This window comes from Papaver somniferum, chromosome 10 (genome assembly GCF_003573695.1).
Source record: "Papaver somniferum cultivar HN1 chromosome 10, ASM357369v1, whole genome shotgun sequence".
Lineage (NCBI taxonomy): Eukaryota > Viridiplantae > Streptophyta > Magnoliopsida > Ranunculales > Papaveraceae > Papaver > Papaver somniferum.
In genome coordinates this window covers 47937601-47959784 of record NC_039367.1, presented here as the reverse complement: position 1 = coordinate 47959784, position 22184 = coordinate 47937601, and the positions used below count along the sequence as shown (strand labels likewise).

The 22184-nt window shown below is 36.2% G+C and overlaps 1 protein-coding gene and 1 pseudogene across 1 annotated transcript; both read right to left on the bottom strand.

The window, feature by feature from the left end:
* Positions 1-4315: 4315 nt before the first annotated feature.
* LOC113315601 (L10-interacting MYB domain-containing protein-like) lies at positions 4316-5283 on the bottom strand. Its single transcript, XM_026563863.1, has 2 exons — positions 4951-5283; positions 4316-4849 (listed from the first exon to the last, which is right to left on the bottom strand). The coding sequence occupies exons 1-2, from the start codon at positions 5281-5283 to the stop codon at positions 4316-4318; spliced, it is 867 nt and encodes a 288-aa protein (XP_026419648.1).
* Positions 5284-9991: 4708 nt separating this feature from the next.
* On the bottom strand, positions 9992-14230 carry LOC113318716 (annotated as a pseudogene).
* Positions 14231-22184: the final 7954 nt, after the last annotated feature.

The following is a 22184-nucleotide window of genomic DNA, read 5'->3' as shown; positions in this document are numbered from 1 at the left end:
CTAAACGGTTAAAGTATATGTCAGCAAATTGTATCACCTATTTCTTGATTTTTTTTCGTGGGTACATTGTGGTTGGGTTGGCTGCACGAAACTTTGGGCTTTCCTGTGTATCCACCGTCCTGCAAAAAATATCGGGGCGAAGCACGAACTAGTGTCTAGCAAATAGTTCGGCACATGCAGTAAACAGATTCAGTAAGCTGAACCGTTCATCAATTGGTAGATTCGGCTCATAGATGTGAGCCGAACCTCAACCTGTTTCGCCGAACCATGATTCAAAAAACCTAACTTTTGATAATTGAGAGCTATAGAAGTGAGATTAAGTATAGGATATAAGTGTACCTGTGTATTAGAAGCATTGGGTTCCTCATCAATGTCTTCATCATCAAGATTTGGTTCATAAAAATCATCATCTTGAGTTTGTGTAAACAACTCATCCTCAAATTTTTCATCTAAACAACTCTTATAATTCTGAAAATTATTTTAATCACTAAACAAAATATTTAATCACTAATCAAGGTTATTAACACTAATACGTAAAGGGCAGATTTGCCATTAAAAAAATTTTGGGTTAAGGGATTATCTGATTTTGCTATTTCACAACCTTTTTTGTCTTCATTCAGTATGCCTTGGAAGATTTTGGTATGCCCAAAATTATAGTTCGTCGAGAATGTGTAGCTGAGAACGTTTTCCCATGTATTGGGAATGGCATCAGCACCACAAATATTTGGGTTATTACGTCGCACCCTATGTTCGTGTATACAAAAAGGAAACAAAAGAACAAGAAACATCAGAGTGCTGGCAACCGAGAGAAGACACGCTGTACAGTTGAAACGCCCCACCCACCATCCTGGTTATGAAATGTGATGGAATCGCATCTATATTTTTGCAGCAACATAAGCAAAAGGAATATGTAACCGAATGGTGGGTAATAGAAGAGAAGAGGTCATGTAGTGTAGTGACTGACGTGTGGTGTGACTCCATACTTTTCTTTGACAACTTAAAGTCGTTGTTGGGTTATGTGATTGTTTTTCTGTAGGTGTTATTGAATTAGTGGGTGGCAGTTGTTAATTCCATAGTTCATACGCGGATTTCGTAGTGCATGTCCAATCACTGAATCACTCTATCACCAGTAACATAGAAGTAGGCTAAAATGTGCACATTATAAGATGTATGTTCTAGCCTATATTATATGCCACCTTCTCCAGTAATAACACTCAAGGTTGGGGACCCTTTATCAATCCACCACTGAATTGAACTAATTATGTGATCTCTGTGTTTGCTTAGAACCCCTTCTATTTTTAGATGTTTGATCAATTAACGTCTCTTGCATTTTAGGCAATTGCTAAGAAGTTGGCTAAGCCAGCGGGGAAGAGAGTTATATATTACATTCGTTGGAGGTGCTGGCTTGATTGCAGATATGGAAAAAGTAGGCCAGGAAAACAAGATGTGCCACGTGCCGACTGCTCAGTCAGTATCTTACCAGAGTGCACGAAGGTATCCTTTAACACAGAGGGCCATATGTACCTGTCCTGTGATATAATTTCAAATCGTTTGGGTCTGTTTGGCAGCTTGGAAACCCAACAACATATCCTAAGTAGAGATATCAGTTACCTAACTAGGAATTGGTTAACTTGAATTATGTTTGTCTCAAATTTTATCTTATCCCAGATTAATATAGAAGTTGTTTGGTTAACATCTCAATCACCCAACAGAAATCATAAGTATAACTTGAATCATGTTTGTTTCGCTCTCGAATTTAAACAACAACATGCAAATAACAGTATCCAAGTCTAACTCATCCAATTTAAACAACAATATGCAAATAACAGTATCCAAGTCTAACTCATCCAATTTAAACAACAATATGCAAATAACAGTATCGAAGTCTAACTCAACAGTATGCAAACATTAGCCGCGGCGGCGACGCTGATAATTATTCCACATTGCATCTGCGATTGAAATTCGAAGTTCTGAAGCTACTTCTCGTTGTCTATTTCTCCCAAGTGTAGGGCATTCACTGTCTTGTTGCATTCTTGGATCGGTTTCTAGTAGGTTTTGTAAGTTCTCATCATCGAAAATCAAGTCATTAATGCACTCTCTGCGGATGTGGTTATGAAGGATGCAACATGCAAGTACAATTTTCACTTGTGATTCGAATGGATATTGAGGCTGCAGTTGCAAAATAGTGAAGCGTCTTTTAAGTATACCGATAGCACGTTCAATTGCATTCCGTAACGATGCATGTCGGAGATTGAATAATTCCTTTGCACATTTTGGACGATTTCCACCAAATTCCTTCAAGTGATAACGGACACCATGATATGGAGTAGTAAACTGCGGCATATTGGCGAATCCTGCATCAGTGAGATAAAATTTACCTGTACAAACAAAAAAAGGCTAAGTTATCAATCAAGCTCTCCGTGGATATAACATAAATGTGATTATAGACTCTACTGCATATAGGATCTTCTTCCCCATTCTAAAATGAAGTACAAACATTGTACAATTTTCCCTGCAACAGTAGGAATAGGAATGGCAGCTATTGCAATGCAGTGCTAAAACCAACAGTAACTACCAAAACCCTTGTTACTGCCCGTATTTTACTCGTTTACCATTTGGAAGACCACTGAACTGAGAGCCACCCATGAGTTATTAGCTCTTTTCTGAGAGCCACCCGTGAGTATCAATGAAATGGATTCACAGATGAGATTAAGTGGGTCTCGGAAGACCACTGAACTGAGACATGGGAAGTGTAAAAAAACAGACAAATAGTTCCCAATAATCATTAAAATGTCATGCTCACAGATGAGATTAAATATCATTCTCTAGGAATAATCATTAAAAAAAACAGACAAATAGTTCACAGATGAGATTAAATGTCATGCTCTAGGAATTCCAAACACATAATTCAACTGGAGGGTTTCTTTGATAGTAAATGATGAATTGAACAAATGATGAAAAATACAGCATGACCAGCATGCCTATCTATCTAATTAAAAATTAGTTGTCTACCTGAGCTTCCCGTTAAAAAGATGTCAAATCTAGAAACATGGGTTGGTGATAGTATTTGGAAGTAGAATGAAAAATATATGATAGTACGTTATACCTTCGGGCACAATTAATCTATCGCATCTTGTTAGAGATGAATCTAGTATGCGTGAATTAGCATCCGAGCCTTCCCAACCAGCTAGAACATACTGAAACTGTAAGTCAAAGGAACAAGCTACTAAAACATTTTGCGAAATGAACCCTTTTCTGCACCAAAAAGGGACTTGTTCGTCGAGACCAACCATTGCTGGTATTTGTGTTCCATCAATGGCTCCTATACAATCCTATAATGAAAATAATACGAGTAAAAAGTAGTTGGCTGTGGATACAAACATATTTATATATACAACAAAAACTAATTGAGTTTATGTGATAAAGCTTGGTTGAAGATATGCAATACCTTGAAGTATGGATAAAATATTGGGTTTTCTAAGATTTCAGTGGGGGTATCAGGCCCTGCTGGTACAAGAAAATCATCTGCCAATGCAACAATAGCATCCAAGACTGCATTAAAATGTCTACTAATTGTCTCACCTGAATGCTGAAAACGCTCTTGAAGTATCCTGTTACGTTCATTATGTCCAACAGCAAGCATAAAAATTGATACTTTTTCTTCAACACGAACTCCATTACTATGACGAAGTAACTCCTTTTCTTTCAACATATCACATAATCTTAAGAAAACATGTTTTTCCATACGAAAACTATCCTGACATCGTGCATCATGACCATTTAAGACTTCATCTACATGAGCTGCACCACTAAGAATTGAATCATGGAATATTGTTTTCTCCAAAAAATATTGGTAATAAACAGCAATTAGTGTTGTTTTGGCTGCTATTACAACTACTACCAAATCTTCTTCATCGTCAGAACTCGTCATATTACGATATCTTATATGTACCTACCAACAGAAAGAATATAGAAGATTAAAAATCATTATATCAATAGAAAACACACAAAAAATTAAAAATCAACACGGAAACTTTAAAAATAAAAACATTTCAATTTAATTCATAGAGCAGGAACATAGTTCATAAAAAATGAAAGGAAAACTACTATTACAGTACCATAACAACACTAAACTTAAACATTAACCAAATTAAATCTCTGACACAAACTACTAAATGAAAAGAAACTTAAACATAACCTAGTAATTCGAAATCCCTGAGAATACTATGTGGCCAAACTTCACCCTATCAGACACCTAGTCACTTAAATTGGAAGGATAATATGCGGAAATATTGAGCTTCGATAACAACCACTGTCATTTCCTGTTCCCAGTCAATGCAATGAAAATCTTAGCTTTCTTTTCATCTTCCAATAAATCTAGCGCCTTCACAAAAGTATCATCATCCAAATTTGGTACATCCTCGAGTGCGGACACTAAACTTGCCTCTAAAGATGATGAAATTTTGTTTTCTTCTTTCTTAGTCGCAACATTGTTCACATCCGCTGCCATTACCTGAATTGCATCTACCATTCCTTCTCCTGTACTCTTTTTGGTCTTTCTAAAAGGACGTGAATTCAGACCTGTTGAAGCTCGAGCCCTTTTTTGAGTGTCAGATGTATGCAAGTCCTCATCCTTATATTTATATCCATTATCATTCTGTTCTTGAGGGGTATCTGGAGATTGCGTGTTATCTAAATTTTCATTATCATGGTCATCATCATCTTGCACAGTATTGTCATTCCTACAACGGCTATACCTTCCATTGGCCCTATTATCTCCAAATATAATAGCTAACTCATCAAAGTGAGCAAGGGTCTTTGTCCTCCAGCATTTGACATCAGGATGCTTCTGCAAGTGGAATTATAAAATTTTCCTATTAGCATATTTTCTAAATACAAAACGAAAATCAAAATTCATTCAATTGTTAAAGAATAACATAAATTACAAACCTTGGTATAATCATCCCATACAGCATCATCAGCAATCACAATTTCTCGCGACTGATCCCATCCAAATCCACTTTGACCTCTAAGAGTACTCGCAGCAACATAGTTCTTCTTCAAAGTTTTCATACGATTTTTCAACACATCCTTGGTAAAAGAAGAACCAAAACTCTGCTTGAAATTATCAACAAAGTGTGTCCAAGCATATTTGCTGAATTGACCATCGAGTAGTTGTCCTTTCTGTACTTGGTCTTCCATTAGACCTATGAACAGTCTATCCATGGGAGGAGTCCAAGTTTTCCTTCCAGTTTGGGGGTTGGATGATTGATCACTCTCCATATTCTATAATCAACTGAAAATGTAAGCTATTTCTAAACAAACTTTTCAGGAAACTTGGCCACACAACAAAGCTTAACCCTGTGAACTTGGGAAGCTAGTAACTACTCAAACAAAGCTTGTCATAAACAAAATGAATTACCTACTGATTCAATCAAATCTACTAAAAAATCTTTCCCAAATTTAAGTCATACCAACCTACTATAAACAAACAACCTAAATCATTATAATTGCGATGATACCAGCAACATGCAATTGATAAAAACAAAAGAAACATATGTAGTAATGAGAAGAAAAACCACTATCAACAGAAAAACCAAATCATTAATCTATGAAGATGATATCAGCAACATGCAATTGAAAAAAACAAAAGACAACATACACAATAATAAGAAGATGGATAAATATTCATGCATCAACAAAGATGATAAGAAAAAGAAAGAGGATGAATATGGTACCAATAACTTGCAATTGATTCCTAACAGATATGATATGAAAACCTTCTGTAAAAAAAACAAATTGAATCAGATTTTATAGCAACTTGCAAATCAGATTTGCATGATAAGAAATTGAATCATAGAAATTACTAGGATGAATTGAATCATAGAAATTGAATCAGATGTAAAAAATTACCTACTAATTTAATCAAATTTAAAAAATTCCTTTCCCAAATTTAAGTCATACCAACCACTATCAACAGACAACCTAAATCATTAATCTGATTACGAAGATACCACCAACATGCAATTGATAAAAACAAAAGAAAACATATGTAGTAATGATCTGTTGCAGATTTGATATGAAAGCGCTCTGTAAGAAAAACCAAATCAGATTTGTAACAAACTGAATCGTAGAAATTACTGGGATGAATTTGTTAAACTAAACTAGTTGAGAAGAAAAGAGAATACCTTGTGCCAATTTTATGTGGAAACAATATTTGCATCAGTATATATAGGGAAGAAATTGGAAAATTCAGGTATGAAAAACCCCATCGTGGGTTTAGTAATGGTGATACAGGTATCATGGATTCGTGGGAATGGTAATGGGATTGTGGAGTTCTATCCTTGGCGAGGAAATTGGAAAAACAGGTGTCTGAGAGAATACCTTAATCACACCTTTTTAGCATACGAAAATCACGGTGGGTTTTCTTATTCTTATCACAAGTTGGGAATTGAGGGAAGACGAACACGATATAACCATTTTATCTAGATAACCCATCCTAGGATAAGGATATCCAAGCGGCCAAACACGACCTTTATGTTAAATTTTTATTGCTCGATAGTTAAGCAAATGTTTTAAAATTTGCATAGTAAAAAATAACTATCTAACTCAGTGAATCAAGATAAAATTTAATGACAGGAATTCTTAGAGGCATTGTCGTGATTTGATACATTTAATCATGAGGTTTAATCTTTTCTTGTCGGGAAGGTCAAGGAAAAACAGAAGTTTTGACGCTATGTCCACATTCCATTAGGAAGCAGATAACGAACATAAGAAAAAAGGTCAGGATGAGATGGGAGATGCAGTGAATACTGTATAGTACTATATTTCCAAGTAGTGTAAGTAGTGTGTTCCGTTTATACCGGATTGGTATTCTTTATTGGACGACGACCAAAGGGAGGAGTCCCTTAGTGATGAAAAAATGGTGAGTTTGTCCGTCACAATGTTTGTTGCAGAGAAATTGAAATTGACTTTTTGCAAATCACAATTTCATGAAATTAAGTTCAAACTTGGGATCATCAATCAAATTGATTACAGATTTCAGTCAAACACCATTAAACAAACAGATTCACAGTTCAATTTTTTTTTAAATAGCCATCAGATCGATTGAAATCGATCAATTTCAGTATCATTTTATTAAAAAGCAGTTCCCTTTCATCCTCGGCCTTCACTGCTACGGCAGTAATCTAGTTTTATATGCAGGCAAATAAGAATAAAAGTACAAAAATTATTAACAACTGACATTATTAAACATACTAAATCAACACGATCATATAATGAACATTGTGAAGCGTCATAGAGCTCTGCTTTGCAGTATTCAAAGTCTTTTTTATGTGTTTCCTGTCATGGACTGACACTCTGTGTTTACCGTTATTGACTGTCAATCTGTACATTTATCACTCATGAATCTTTTGTTAATGGGAAACTAATCCTTAATTTCCTTAAAACTTTGGTACTTATCAAAATTAATCATGCATTTTCTTGCAATTTTTTTCTACTTGCAACTAATACCAACAAAATCGGCGGGGGTTAAAATTTATCAAACAAATCAGTTTTAATGCTATGGAAGAAAGAATCGTCCAAAGAGTAGAAGTGAATTAAAGTTTATTCATGAACAATGAAATTTATTAGTATCAGCACTATTAGAGAACACCCTATTAAGTAACATTAAAAAGTTAAAATTATTTGGTATCCATATAGTAAAGATGCAACTAAGATTGTTGTCGGACACTATTTTAATAATCATCGGGTTTAGTGGAAATTGAACTTTTGTCCCTATTTTTGATGGTTTATACAAATATTCTTATCGCACAATAAATATGTCCATCTTCATCCCTAAGCCCATCAGGGGTCCACTAATATTTTTTTTTCCTTTCCATATTTATCCCTTCCTCTTTTAGATCGGGTTTTATTTCTTCTTCTTTCTCTTCTTCCCTTCAACATCTGCAACTACCATCACCACCAACTCCTTCGTCGCCGTACCAATAGATTCGTTCTCCACTTTGACTCAGGTAACAGAACGAGATTGAAACCGAGATTAGGTTTTGATTCTGTGAAATCGAATTCATGGGTGTTGGTTCTTCTGCCATTAGATGATACCGCCAATCTCTAGAAAAGGAATATGAGATTAGGGTTCTGCTGGTTATGTTTGAAGACGAATCAAATTGAGAAGAAATTTACAGTTTGAATCTAGGGTTAACTATTGTTGTTGAATAATTGATTATTGAATTGAAATCAAGAAGAGATGGAGATTCAAGAGGATGAAGGTGTTGTTGCTGATGTATGTCAGAATTAGGGGTTGAGATCTTGAAAGAAGCAGAGATGAGTTCGAATTAATGAGTTGTTGCTGTAATTGAAGCTAATGGATGAATGAGTTTTGATGATTTAGGGTTTTCCTATGAATTAAAGGGTCGATTATGGAATGGAGTGAAAGCAGGATGAGCTAATGACAGTAATGCAAATTGAGGTCTTCTGAGATCAAAGAATATGAGATTGTTGCTGGTAAATGGTATTGTTGATGTGGTGGTGAATGATGTCGTAGTGGAGGTGACGGTGGTGGTGGTTGTGGATGTTTTTTGTTTTGTGTACGGCGGTTCTTTAATTTACATGATTTTTTTTTGTGGAATGGGATTGAGATTGTTTTTGGAGATTTACATGGATCAATTTTCATTGTTGATCCAATTTTAGTGGATCAACAACCATTATTGATCCACTATATTGGATCAACTTCTACTGTTGATACTTTTTTTTTGGATCAACTATTTTTGTTGATCCCTAAATTGGATCAACTTCTACTGTTGATCCTTTTTTTTTTGATAAACTACTGTTGTGGATCCCCTAAATGGATCAACTTCTACTGTTGATCCTTTTTTTTTTGGATCAACTACTGTTGTTGATCCCCTAAATGGATCAACTTCTACTGTTGATTCTATTTTTATTTGGATCAACTACTGTTGTTGATACAAAAATATCTGAACCAATGGTGGTGGCGGCGACGACGACGGACTAGTGGTGGTGACGGAGTGGTGGCGGCGTTTGGTAGGTGGTGGTCGTTGACGGTGGTGGTGGAATGGTAGTTGAATGTTGGCGTTGGTGGTGCTAGTGGTGGTGGTGAAGTGGTAGATGAAGAAATTTGTTCCATTTTGAAATAAAGAAAAATATTATATGGGTGAAGGTATTAAAGTAACCTAATTTTAAATAGATATGGTTATAAAAAAGGAGGGACATATTTATTGTTATATAAGGATATATTTGTAGGATGTTAAAAGTAGGGACATATAATTAATATAAGGTTCAACTTCCAATGGGTTATGGCATAGGCAACTGAGAAGGTTACAAATCCAGGGCTTGATAATGTTGTCGTCGTTAGACTGAATTTGCGAGATAAAAAGAAAAAATTGATATTTTAAAAGTTCTTGGATAGTCGTACACAATGGGTCAAAAAATAGGCACACCAAACAAAATTAGTAATTAGCGAGGTTGAGCCCCGGCCGTAGGCCGGGGTGATACCTAGTAACTCTATAAGCAGGTTTGATAATACAGTCCTCGTTAATATTGTCTCCCCGGTTGGTGCTGAAAGACGAATCCGACGAATCCCAGGTTTACTGGAATAACAGACGATCCTCTCATGGGAGATTGATCCAAGTGTGTATCTATCACCACCCTACTTTCCTGTACTATCGTCTTCTTTTTTTTTTTCACTAGCTTGTGGAGCTCACCACACACATATCAGCTGAAAATTGGAAACACTATGGAAGTATTTCAGGCTGAAATTTACAAAGATTATCCAACATGCTTATAAACTTCAGTAGGACAACAATCAACTCCTAAAACTTTGAGAAGAATTCAAGTGCACATAAAAATGCAGATTTAAAACATTTTTCACTTGGAATATGGCTTTAACACAGATTCCAACAAATTTTTGATCCTACCCAAATGACTACCACGTCTGGATAGTGTAATACAGAGTCCATTGTTGACATAAGGATAATTGAGAACTTTTGAAGCTACCTTATTCCTCTGCTTTATTAATCAAAACACCCATCATCACATTGCAAGTGAAAAACACCCATCATCAATTGAAAATCTAAATTGTGATGAGTCCATTATTGACATAAGGATAATTGAGAACTTTTGACAGCTATCTTATTCCACTGCTTTATTAATCAAAACACCATATACTCATCACAACTGCTATTTCCTAACTATGATCAGCTTGACGTCATTATCTTTAATTTTTTTATCGGGCATCCTTGGAAAGGAAGTTGTGGGCTTGGATTTGGCGTGCATTCCGTAGCTCATCGACACAGTCACCTCTCTCGAATACAGCTGCAGCTCCCATTCCCGTGCCTGTAGACAATAAAGAACACAAAGGTTATCATCTTCAAGCACCCACACAAATTATTACCAAGAATACCCACACAAATTAGTACCACCAATTTAGAGGAAGAGAAACAAATATGAATCATACCAATGCACATGGATACAACTCCAAATCGGCTATCCTTGCCTCGCCGCTTCATCTCATGCAAGAGAGTAGCAACACAACGCGCTCCTACGATAGAGATCATGTAGACTGAGAAACATGCCAAACCTATCTAGTTTTCTTCTCAATATCACAAGCTATATACTACATTTTACTTATAAACACAATTTAGATTTTCAGTTTCATTAACCAGGGCACAAATAAATACCTGTAGCACCAAGAGGATGCCCAATGGCCATAGCACCTCCATTGACATTCACTTTTGCTGGATCAAGACCCAGTTTGTTACGGCAGTACACAAATTGGGATCCAAAAGCCTGTAGAGAAGTGCACAAGATTACCTTAATTAGGATCAACAGCATTATAAACAGCTTTGCATATAAAGCATCATTTAAGGAACGCTTATGGAAGAAATCAGCACATTTACGCTACCTCATTTATTTCAAAAAGATCAATATCATCAAGTTCAAGACCAGCAGCCTTCACTGCAGCTGGAATCGCAACAGCAGGACCAACACCCATGACATCAGGTTCGACTCCAACAGCAACAAAGCTTCTGCAAGAGTAACAGAGTTGGTCATATTAAGAAATATTATCAAATACTTGCAACCATGGAAAACGTTAATCTGTAACCTTAAAACTGATGCAATCAGCTGCAATAATTTCACGGTGATTGGCTGATTGCAAAGAACATGAAAAATGCACAGATTCCTGGAACCAAGTTACAATTTATGCAAGAGCACCGATTAAGTTATACGTATCTACAGACCTGAATACGCCCAAAATTGGAAGGCCTTTCTGCATAGCTAAACTTCTCTTCATAAGAAGAACTGCTCCAGCGCCATCACTCACTTGACTAGAGTTTCCTACATGCACAAAAAACTTTGATTAGAAATGACCTGTGTATAGTAACAGGGCAGCATCTTAGTTAACAGTAGCAATGTCCTTTCTCAGACCTGCTGTGGTGGTCCCGTTCTTTTTAAAGACAGCCCTCAACTTTGCCAAATCTGCCACTGTTGTGCTTGGACGAATACCATCATCCCGTTCTTTTAACGAATACCATCATCCCGTTCTTTTTCTTCTCCAGTTTTTGGGTCCATGATCTACAACAATGGAGCATGTCACCTCAAAAAGAAAAAAAAAAAACATAATAAGAATATCTATAAACAACAGACGAGGTTACCTTCGTGTGCACAGGTACTATCTCATCTTTGAATTTTCCAGCTGCAGTCGCTGCAGCGGCACGTCTGTGAGATTCAACCTAAACATATACGCCAGTCAGTAATATTAGTTAACAAAATTAAGGCATTGGAAATGCAACACCGGACTAGCACATCTTTTGAACTCACAGCGGCCTGGTCTTGCTCCGTTCTTGTTACACCAAATCGATGAGCAACATTTTCAGAAGTAACTCCCATGGGAAGTAAACAATCTTGGGCCTGTTTAATGGCGCTGGCCTGTAAACATATGTCAATCAATTGAAATCACATCTAGAAAACTATCTGTCAGAGTTTTGTCTAAGCGAACAGACGAAATAGTGAGAGCGAAGATATACTCTAGGATTAATCGACCCTTCCCAGGCCATGGGGTTTACTGTCATCGACTCCAGGCCAGCTCCAATTCCTGTTTAGATATAAAGATTAAGATAACAGATTCATGGCTCAAATAATTGTTATATTCCAAATGAATTACATCCCTCTTACCAACATCATAAAATCCGGCCTTTATGGCAGCAGCTACATCAGCAACTGCCTGAAGACCAGATGAGCATTGTCTGTTCACGGTTCTAACGGGCACAGTGTCTGGCAATAACACACCCGAAAGACAAGTAACACAAAGACTATGATAACTATAACTATAAATGAATTGGTAGATAGTCATGCCAAAAATCGAAGAGAAACTGTGAGAATGGGAGAGAGAATAATTACCAGGGAAACCAGCATAAAACGCTGCCATACGGCATTCACTTGCTCTCTGGGAGCCTGGTGCCAAGACTGTTCCAACAACAATATCTCCAACCTCAGCCAGGTTAACATTAGTATTTTCCATCACAGCCTGCATAAATTTTGACTCACAAATGACTACATATGAGGATGATAAACCCGTACCACGGCATAAAATATCAGACTGAATTCTGAATAATGTGTATGTTAGAAACCCTGAGAACAGGTGCAAGTATGTCATCTGGAAGGGTATCTTTGAAACCTCCACGTTTTGACTTGCAAAGGGCAGTTCGGTACGCACTGCATAGAAGGAAACAGTGTTAAACTAGATACATAACTTATAAATAGAGTAAAACATGAGACAAATATTAAACAAATAAGCATGGGTTTGAAATAGGGTTTCTAAGAAAATTAGTATGGAACTTTTCTTGGGAATTTCATGTCATTCCTTCCTGTGTACTTTCCATATTGAACCGCATAAAATTGAAACCACTTCATAGCAAATATTTGATAATACTCATTCAAATACCTTTGCACCAGTGGCTAAACCCCACTATAACAATGTTTCTTTTGCATCAAATCAGAAAAATAACAATGTTTCAAATGTGTTTTTTCAAAGTTCATACCAACACACTCTAGATCAACATACTTCCAAACTAACATGCCATCCAAAGCAACTCAATAGTCAAAACAACTTACGCGACAATCACAACATCGTCATCGAAAGCAGCAGTTCTTTGATATGCAGCACTGTCTCTAGCCAAACAAATGGACGGCTAACACATAAACAAGCAAATCAAATTGAATTTAGAATCTATAACTCAAAAGAACAAGAACAAAGACAAAATGATCACAAACATATATCATGAAAAAAATACTTGAAAGAGCTACCTAAAAGGGAAAAAAAAGAAAAGAAAAAAAGTGTATATTCATTCTCCATCCTTCTGGATGAGATATTCCCTTCGTTTATATAAAATAATGAAAATAGAGATCTCAAAACCCTCATTTGTTTATAATTAAGATCACTACGCAAACATGGTACAGACTTCCATGGACAAATTCTCAAACAACAAACAGCTCAATAGCTTCAATTGAGCTCAAGAAAAAAAAAACACAAACAAATAGTAAATTCTTTAGAAATACTGTAAGATCCCTAAATTGATAATTTCCCCGGATAGAACTTTTTCGTGATCAAAAATAGAATAGGAAAAAAAATAAAGCCATAAGAGAATTAAACTAGCAAACAAAATACTTACAGAGATCACAGATTCGCTTCTCTGAGAATTAAACTAGCAAACAAAAATAAAGCCATAAGTCCGTAGCTTTATCCTGCTGGGTTAAATTTTTCTTTTTCTTATCCATTTCTGTTTGGTCTGGTTTTTAGAACTCATCCACTTGTATAGTTTCTTCAGTTTTCGCTGATTTTTTCGACTGGTTTTCACAATGAAACTTCTTTCATGAAATGTCCAAGGAATTGGAACTCCTTTGACTAGGGATCATCTATACCAGCTATGCCAGGATCATAAACCAGACATAATTTTTCTTTCCGAAACAAAGACCCAACCAGACAAAATGGAATTTTTCTTAAAGAATTCCAAATTTCGTGACTGGTTCTTTGTTCCATCTTTGGGATTAGCTAAGGGGCTGGCCATTACTTGGGATAATAACTTGGAAATGAAATTATTATCTGAAAATTTCAATGTTTGCTATTTAGAATCAAAAATAGGAGATACAGTTATAGAAATGGTTTGTGTATATGGCGCAGTGGAAGCTGATGAAAAACTTTCCCAGTGGTCTTATATTTCAGATTTAGCGAAAGGAATTAAAAATCCATGGTTTTTAATTGGAGACCTAAATATCATCCTAGACCCGAGCGAGAAGCAAGGTGGAAACAACACAAGCTCGAGTAGTAAAGCTTTTGTGACAAACGTAATAGACTCAATGGGTTTACAAGATGCGGGTTATGAAGGTGCACCATTCACTTGGTCAAATAATAGGAGTGGAAAAGCAAACATTTGCGAGAGAATTGACAGAGCACTTGAATCTTTCCAGTGGATTCAATTATTTCCGGATACAAAAGTAAGCCATCTATCCAGAGTAGGGTCAGATCACACACCGATTTTATTTAACTCAAACCCGGAACCCAAGAAACTACAGTTTCTTAAAAGCAAATTGGGAAATTTTAGGGCCTGATATCACCTACACGATCCAAGAGTTTTTTAAAACAGGAGTTTTGGACCAGGATTTAAATCACTCTTTCATTACCCTTATCCCAAAAACCACCACTCCTCAAACTCCGGGGGATTTTAGATCCATCAGTCTCAGTAATACAGTCTACAAACTTATCTCAAAAATTCTCGCAAATAGACTAAAGCCCATTTTAAGCAAAATCATTTCCCCAAACCAATCCGCTTTTCTACCAGGAAGACAAATCACCAACAACATCATCATTGCTCATGAGCTAATTCACTCGATGAAAACATCAAAGAAAAAGAAAGGTTTCTTAGCGTTAAAATTAGATCTTTCTAAAGCGTTTGATAGGGTTGAGTGGCCATTTATAAAAAAAGGCGCTATCCTCGTTCGGTTTTAGCGATACCTGGGTCAACCTAATTTCTCATTGCATCTCCACTACTTCGTTCTCAATCCTCCTAAATGGCTCCCCAGGTCCAATTTTCACTACCTCAAGAGGTCTCAGACAAGGTGACTCTCTATCCCCCTATCTTTTCCTCATTAGCATGGAGATCCTTTCCAGACTTTTAGAAAAAGCCACCTTAGAGAAAAAAATTTATGGGCTAAAAATAAACAAAAATGCCCCAACCATCTCGCACCTTTTCTTTGCCGATGATTGTTTCTTATTCACCAAAGCCGACCTGGGTGAAGCAAAAAATCTTCTAGATATCCTATCCTCATTCGGGGAGATCACTGGCCAAATGGTAAACCTCCAAAAATCCGAAATTTACTTCAGCCCAAAAATTAATCCCAAACATGGGAAAATAATAGCAAAAATTCTAAAAGTTCCCTTGATGACGAAAAAAGATAGATATCTTGGAACTCCCCTTTTCTTCGACAGAAATAGAAAAGAAAATTTTGAACCTCTCCTACAAAGATATTATAACACCCTTCAGGGTTGGAAGGCAAAATTGTTATCTCAAGCGGGAAGAATAATTTTAATACAAGCTACTCTTCAATCTTACCCCACTTACCAAATGCAAATGTTAGCTCTTCCCAAAAAAACTTTGGATAAGTTAGAGATTTTTGGTGGAAAAAAGACGATTCCAAGAAGAAAGGTGGATATATAAGGGCGTGGAATAATATGTGTCGACCTAAATCTCAGGGAGGATTGGGCATCAAGAACCCACACAAGTTTAATATAGCTCTGCTCACAAAGCTAGCCAGTAGACTAATAATTGAAAAAGACCAATTATGGGTAAAACTTTTAGAAGCGAAATACTTCGATAACGGAAACCCAATGGAACCAACTAGAAACTATGAGATTTTTTGGATATGGACAAGCATTCAAAAAGGTCTGAATATTATCAAAGGAAATTACACTTGGCAAGTGAAAAATGGAAATCAGGTGAAGATTTGGGAAGACAATTGGATACCCAATGAAGATATCGTGAACCAACCAATTGATAAAGAAGAACCCTTAGCACAAAAATTCAAAGAGCTATTAAATGAAAAAGGAGAGTGGAACTATGATTTAGTAACTAACTTATTCACCCCCTAAATAAAGGAAAAGATTCTGACAATTCACCCTAGAATAGAAGATTCGTATAAAATTAGATGGAAACACCATGATTCGGGGGTCTTCTCGGTAAAAAATATTTTTTTTTTGACACCCAATAAATATATCCTTATACAACAATAAATAAGTCCCTACTTTTTAATAACCTTATCCATTTAAAATTAGATTACTTTAGTACCCTCACCCATATAATATTTTTCTTTATTTCAAAATGGAACAAATTTCTTCCTCTACGACTTCACCACCACCACTAACATTCAACTACCATTCCACCACCATCGTTCAACAACCACCATCTACCAACCGCCACCACCACCATTACACCACCACCAGTCCTCCACCACCATTAGTCTGGCGCCACTACCACCATTAGTCTGTCGCCGCCGCCACCACTACTTCACATATTTTTGTATCAACAACAGTAGTTAATCCAAATAAAAATAGAACCAACAATAGAAGTTGATCCAGTTTAGGGGATCAACAGCGGTAGTTGATCCAAAAAAAAAGGATCAACAGTAGAAGTTGATCCAATTTAGTGGATCAATAATGTTAGTTGATCCACTAAATTGGATCAACAATGAAAGTTGATTCATGTAAATTGAGTGAACTTGGAGTGAGTCGAACACGCATCATCTAACATGGAGAAATTTAGATGAAGTTGATCCATGCTACCATTGCACCACAAGTTCAACATTGGGAGAAATTTACATGATTTAAACTACAAGCATGATTATACTAATCCAAGAAAATGTTGTCAACAATAGGAGTTGATTGGATCAACAACAGGAGTTCATCCCATAAATGGGATCAACAATCATAATTGATCCATAGAAAATTGGGTCAACAACCGTAGTTGATCCCATAAATGGGATCAACAGCAACAAATGATCCCATAAAAACATATAAAGAATAATAAATGACCATCACCTGTAGCTTCACCATCGTTGTGTCTCTCTGAAAAGTTCCCAAACCTAGAAAAACACCACCACCGTCCCAAAGGCAACAAAATCACACTTAATCTTCACCGCCGCTGCCGCCACCACTACAAAAAACAATCAGAATCACCACTATCTCTATCTCCAATTTTATCAACAACAGTAGTTGATCCCATAAAAAATTGGGTTAACAACAGGAGTTCATCCGTAAATGGGATCAACAACCGTAGTTGATCCATAAAAAATTGGGTCAACAACTGTAGTTGATCCCATAAATGGGATCAACAGTAACAATTGATCCCATTAAAACATATAAACAAATAACAAATGATCATCACCTGTAGCTTCACCACCGTTATGTCTCTCTGAAAAGTTCCCAAACCTAGACAAGAACCACCACCGTCTCAAGAGGCAACAAAATCACACTTAATCTTCACTGCCGCCGCCACCACCACCACCACCACCGAAAAATAGCAGCAACCACCATTGTAACAAAACCTAAAAGAAAGTTGAATCATACCATTTTCTGAACCAACAAATCTCGATCTCTGAAATATGAATCTGAATCTGCAAGTTGAAATCAATCTTTGAATCTAGTTTAGAAATTCGAGGAAATCGAAAACTAAAAAAACAAATCTGAACCCGCAACTTGAAATCTGAATCTACAACTCCAAATCGAAAACCAATAAAAAATCAATTTCTGATTCTGGTTTAGAAATCATTGAAATCGAACACAAATCGTGATATCTCTGTTGATTCTAGTGGCGGACGTGACGGAGATTGTGGTACTGGTTGTGGTGGCGGCGAGATTGTGCTGGTGGTGAGGCGATGAAGATGGTGAAACGAAGAAGAATGAAGTTTCTGTGTAAAACGAAGAAGAATGAAATAAAGAGAGGAAGGTTAAATAAGGTAGTATCATAATTATTTTTTTGGAAAAATTTACAATTATACCATCAAGGATATTTGTAAAGTTTTCTAGGGATATTTGTGAAGGCTAATCAAAAGGAGGGACAATTTCAATTACCACAAAAATATATACAATTTTTTGATAAATCAAGGCCAGGATAATGAGAACGACAAGGATTTCCCATGGAGATCTTTATGGAAAATACAAATTATCCCAAGAATTAGACTATTCATCTGGAAGTTAATTCAAAAGGCCTTACCCACAAAAAGTAGACAGGCAGCACACAATTCGGAAATCTCGCCAATTTGCCCCATGTGCAATTCTCAAGAGGTGGAAACGGAAATACATCTTTTCAAAACATTTCCCTTTGCGAGGGCCATATGGTTTGGGTGTTCTCTAGATGCAGCAAATACGCAAATTTTCACAGCTTCGATGAGGAATGGGTTAAAACTTAGATTGAAGGCCCAAATTTCTCACAATTCAAGGAAAAATTGCTACTATTACGTGGTTTATTTGGAAATACATGTGTGGGGTAGTTTTTCAACAAACAACCCCAGATCCCATAAGACTGATCGAACAAATCAAGAATTATATGAAAGAGGCAAGCACAAACGACAATCCTTTAACTAAAAAAGGAAATAAGAGCAATAGATCTTCTTGGTCGGATTTCAATTCAGATTGGATAATATTTGTTGATGCTGCTTTTAAAAATGAGGATTTTTCTATGGGGTACGCTTTCATACTTTACTCAACTGACCAAGAAGCGTTCATGCATATATCAGTGGGTTCAGAGTTGGCTTTCACAGCCGTCCATGCAGAGGCAAAGGCGCTCCTAAGAGCTTTGAAATGGTTAGAAGAAAATCTCATCTCAAGTGTTACAATAACTACAGATTGCAAAATCTTGGCTGATTCTATCAACAAATCTGGTGAGGTCACTTCTTGGGTCACTGAGAATACTGTTGAAGACATTATGCAAATTCTAAAAAGACTTCCTCAAGCAAAAATCAGGGACATAATTAGGGTCCATAATGCAGCGGCGGACTCAATAGCTAAAGAAGCGAGGATTTCGAGATCCCAACATAGGACTAGCCATATTCACCAGAAGGTCAAAAAGGAGAGTATCATCTCCAATATATTTGCAAAATATGAAATTGTAGAATTGTTGTACAATATCTTTTAGTCTTAATATAATTTCGTTTTCCATCAAAAAAAAGAGAAGATGATGGACGAAGATGTTCTAACATAACTCTTTGTATGTTAATAGCTTTCTCCATTTCTTTCTGTCTCTCTAGAAAATGAAAATTCTGATCGAAGATGCTAATTTGATAACTAGTTAAAATCGGTTTTTAATACTAGAACTTGAAATATGTCCAAAACTTAAAATCGGCTTTGCAGCACTAGACTACTCCTTGACCCGGAAGTCCGTAATAACTAGTTACATGTTAACCGGTAGGACCCACATATGGACTGTATTAGGGCTGCACATGGTTCGGTTTTTGGCAAAACCAAAACCGAAACCAAAGTACTCGGTTTTCCAATATGGAAAACCAATGAAACCATATAGCCTATTTGATTTCATTGGTTTCGGTTTCTACTCGGTTTTGTTAAAAACCAGACGGTTTTTGGTTAACCGAATGATTTATAAACAATCTTTTACTGAGATCATGTAATGTGGCAAGTGCTTTATAGTTTACACAAACAGTACACTCAATACTACAAGCGGCAGAAAAGTTTGCTGGCAACATATCCGAGGCATAAATGACGAGCAATTAAAATGACAACAAATGGCTTTAACTCGAATAATCCTCCTAAGAGTCCTAACCATTCATTAACTACAATTCACCAGTGTGAAAAGATTCATTCTGCTATGAGAATAATAGAGGTTCGCAGTATCGAGCTAAGAAAAATCCCAAACATCTCTTAACTACATACTAATTGAAACAAAACTAGCTCAAAAGAGAATAAAAGGCGGCAAAAATATAAGAGCTTAATGCTCCCCTCATTCCCAGCCACCAGCTGCAGGCATGACGGGATCAACTGGTGCAGCTGCTGGCTCCCAAGCTACCTCTCCTCCTTCCACGGGAACTCCTGTGAATGATAAAGAAACAGAGATGAGCCTACAAATGGTGGATTTACAAATCATTTTCTGAATCCTCTTTCGCAAATACTACAAATGGTGGATCAACTCACTACATGCACCCATTCATGCTTAGTTGTTTGTAATTCACTCACAAACAAATGAAAAATTCGTAACCTGCAGTTGAAGTTCTTTTCTATGTGCAAGTAGAGAATAAGGTAAATAAATTCAACGGCTTATTTCAGACCACTGATTAGTAGTAAGCAGACGTATTGATCAAAGAATCTATAAGTGAAGTTCCATGATGAGGAGATTCGAGAATCCAGTCATGAACATTGAATTGGGTTTTGTATATTCTTTTCTAGTATGCCAACCAGAAACAAATTATAACTTGGGTTTGATTGGTACCTGTTTACTACTAGAATCAAACTACAGAAATATTCTAAGGCTGCAGTTTGGCCGCAGAGTTGAATACCGGTTCCGGCTTGAGTAGTTCAGGAACTTAATCAGAAACTATGAACCAGTAGTTGACATTTAAGCCTTATATAATTCATATATGGAATCTATCTTATGTTCCTAGTGAACAATAAAGAAAAGAGAAATAATGCCTCATATTAGAAAAATATGTCTATACATACACTAGTTTCTCTAATTCATATCGAGCACTATTTTCTCTAACCTTCTCACAGAATAAAGATGAATGTACTTCTACTGGACTTGAGTCTTTCACTGTTCTATCACACTGATAGACGCATTTATGTGTCTATTTTGTTCTCAATGTTCTGTATTGTTAGACTCGATTAAATACTTATTGTGTTATTTTATATTTTTGTAGATGTTTTTGGAAAAATAAGCTTTTGCGGCGAAATTAGCTCGAAAAGTGGTGTTTTACACCCCAGGAAAGAGTACTAAAAACACCCCAGAAATGCGCTGGAGGAACCCATAAAAAATGTTGGAAACACCCCAGAAAAATTACTTAAGACACCCCAAAGGATATGTGTTATTCGGACTCCAACAACGGATAAGGGGCTACCACTGGATAAGGGGTGGCTTTCTTCTCAAATTCAAATTTATTTTTTTTGGCGGGAAAATGAAGAACAACAACTGTGTAATTTTCGATCGAAGTTTGAAGGAGATTCTGTTGGAGTTATTGTGGAATATATTATTGGAGATATACACAAAGATTTTGTGATGATTTTTGGTAAGATTTTGTGTGATTTATTCGTGCAAATGGATTTGGATGAAGTTATAGCGGCATGACAGGATTGGTAAGGTGCATAATTCCGAAGAAGGAAAGATATATTCACGATTTTTATAAAAGAGGGAAGAAATATTTTCGGGTTTATGGTTGGGTTCCTGGTGAGTTTTATATGGAACTTAAGTGCAGTTAAGAGATGATATTCTCCTAGGATGCATATATTTATCATATCAACAGAGTTTGGGAAGTTTACAAGATAGTTAACGCATGAAGAGAAAGAGTAAGGAAATAAATCCCATGTAATGGCAGTGGAGAATAATGAATTGAAGAAAAGGATATTTTGCTTTAAACCGAGAAGATTTGTACGTTGTGGAGTATAAATAGTCTTCTGGGGTGGAGAGTTTTGGAGAGAAGTGGGAGGAGAGTTTAGAATTATATTTCTCTCATTCTCATCATTTGTAAACCATTTTTGAGCCATAATAAATTATTTTGAGAGCATTTTTACTATGATGAGCTAATTCCCTCGTAACCAAGGCAATAGAGGAAGCTATTCACGCAACATAAATGGGTAACTATTTCATTTAATTATATAATTCACCTAATCGCTGCTTTTGCAGAGTTTTAAATTATTTGAATGATTGTCTTAATTATTTGTTATTCAGTTTGATAGGTTATGCTTGGTTTAATCTCTTGATAATCTATGCTTAAGGTTTACAAATAATGTTTGAGAATCTGTATGATTGATAGTGAATTAAAGATAAAAGAGGACTTAAGAATTAAATAGAGTTTTGAAATATTTATCATTCAATTTTGCATAATAATGGAATCTAGTGTCTTGGTTACCTCTCGCACCCATTGTTAATATTTTTGTATATATAATTTTATTAAAT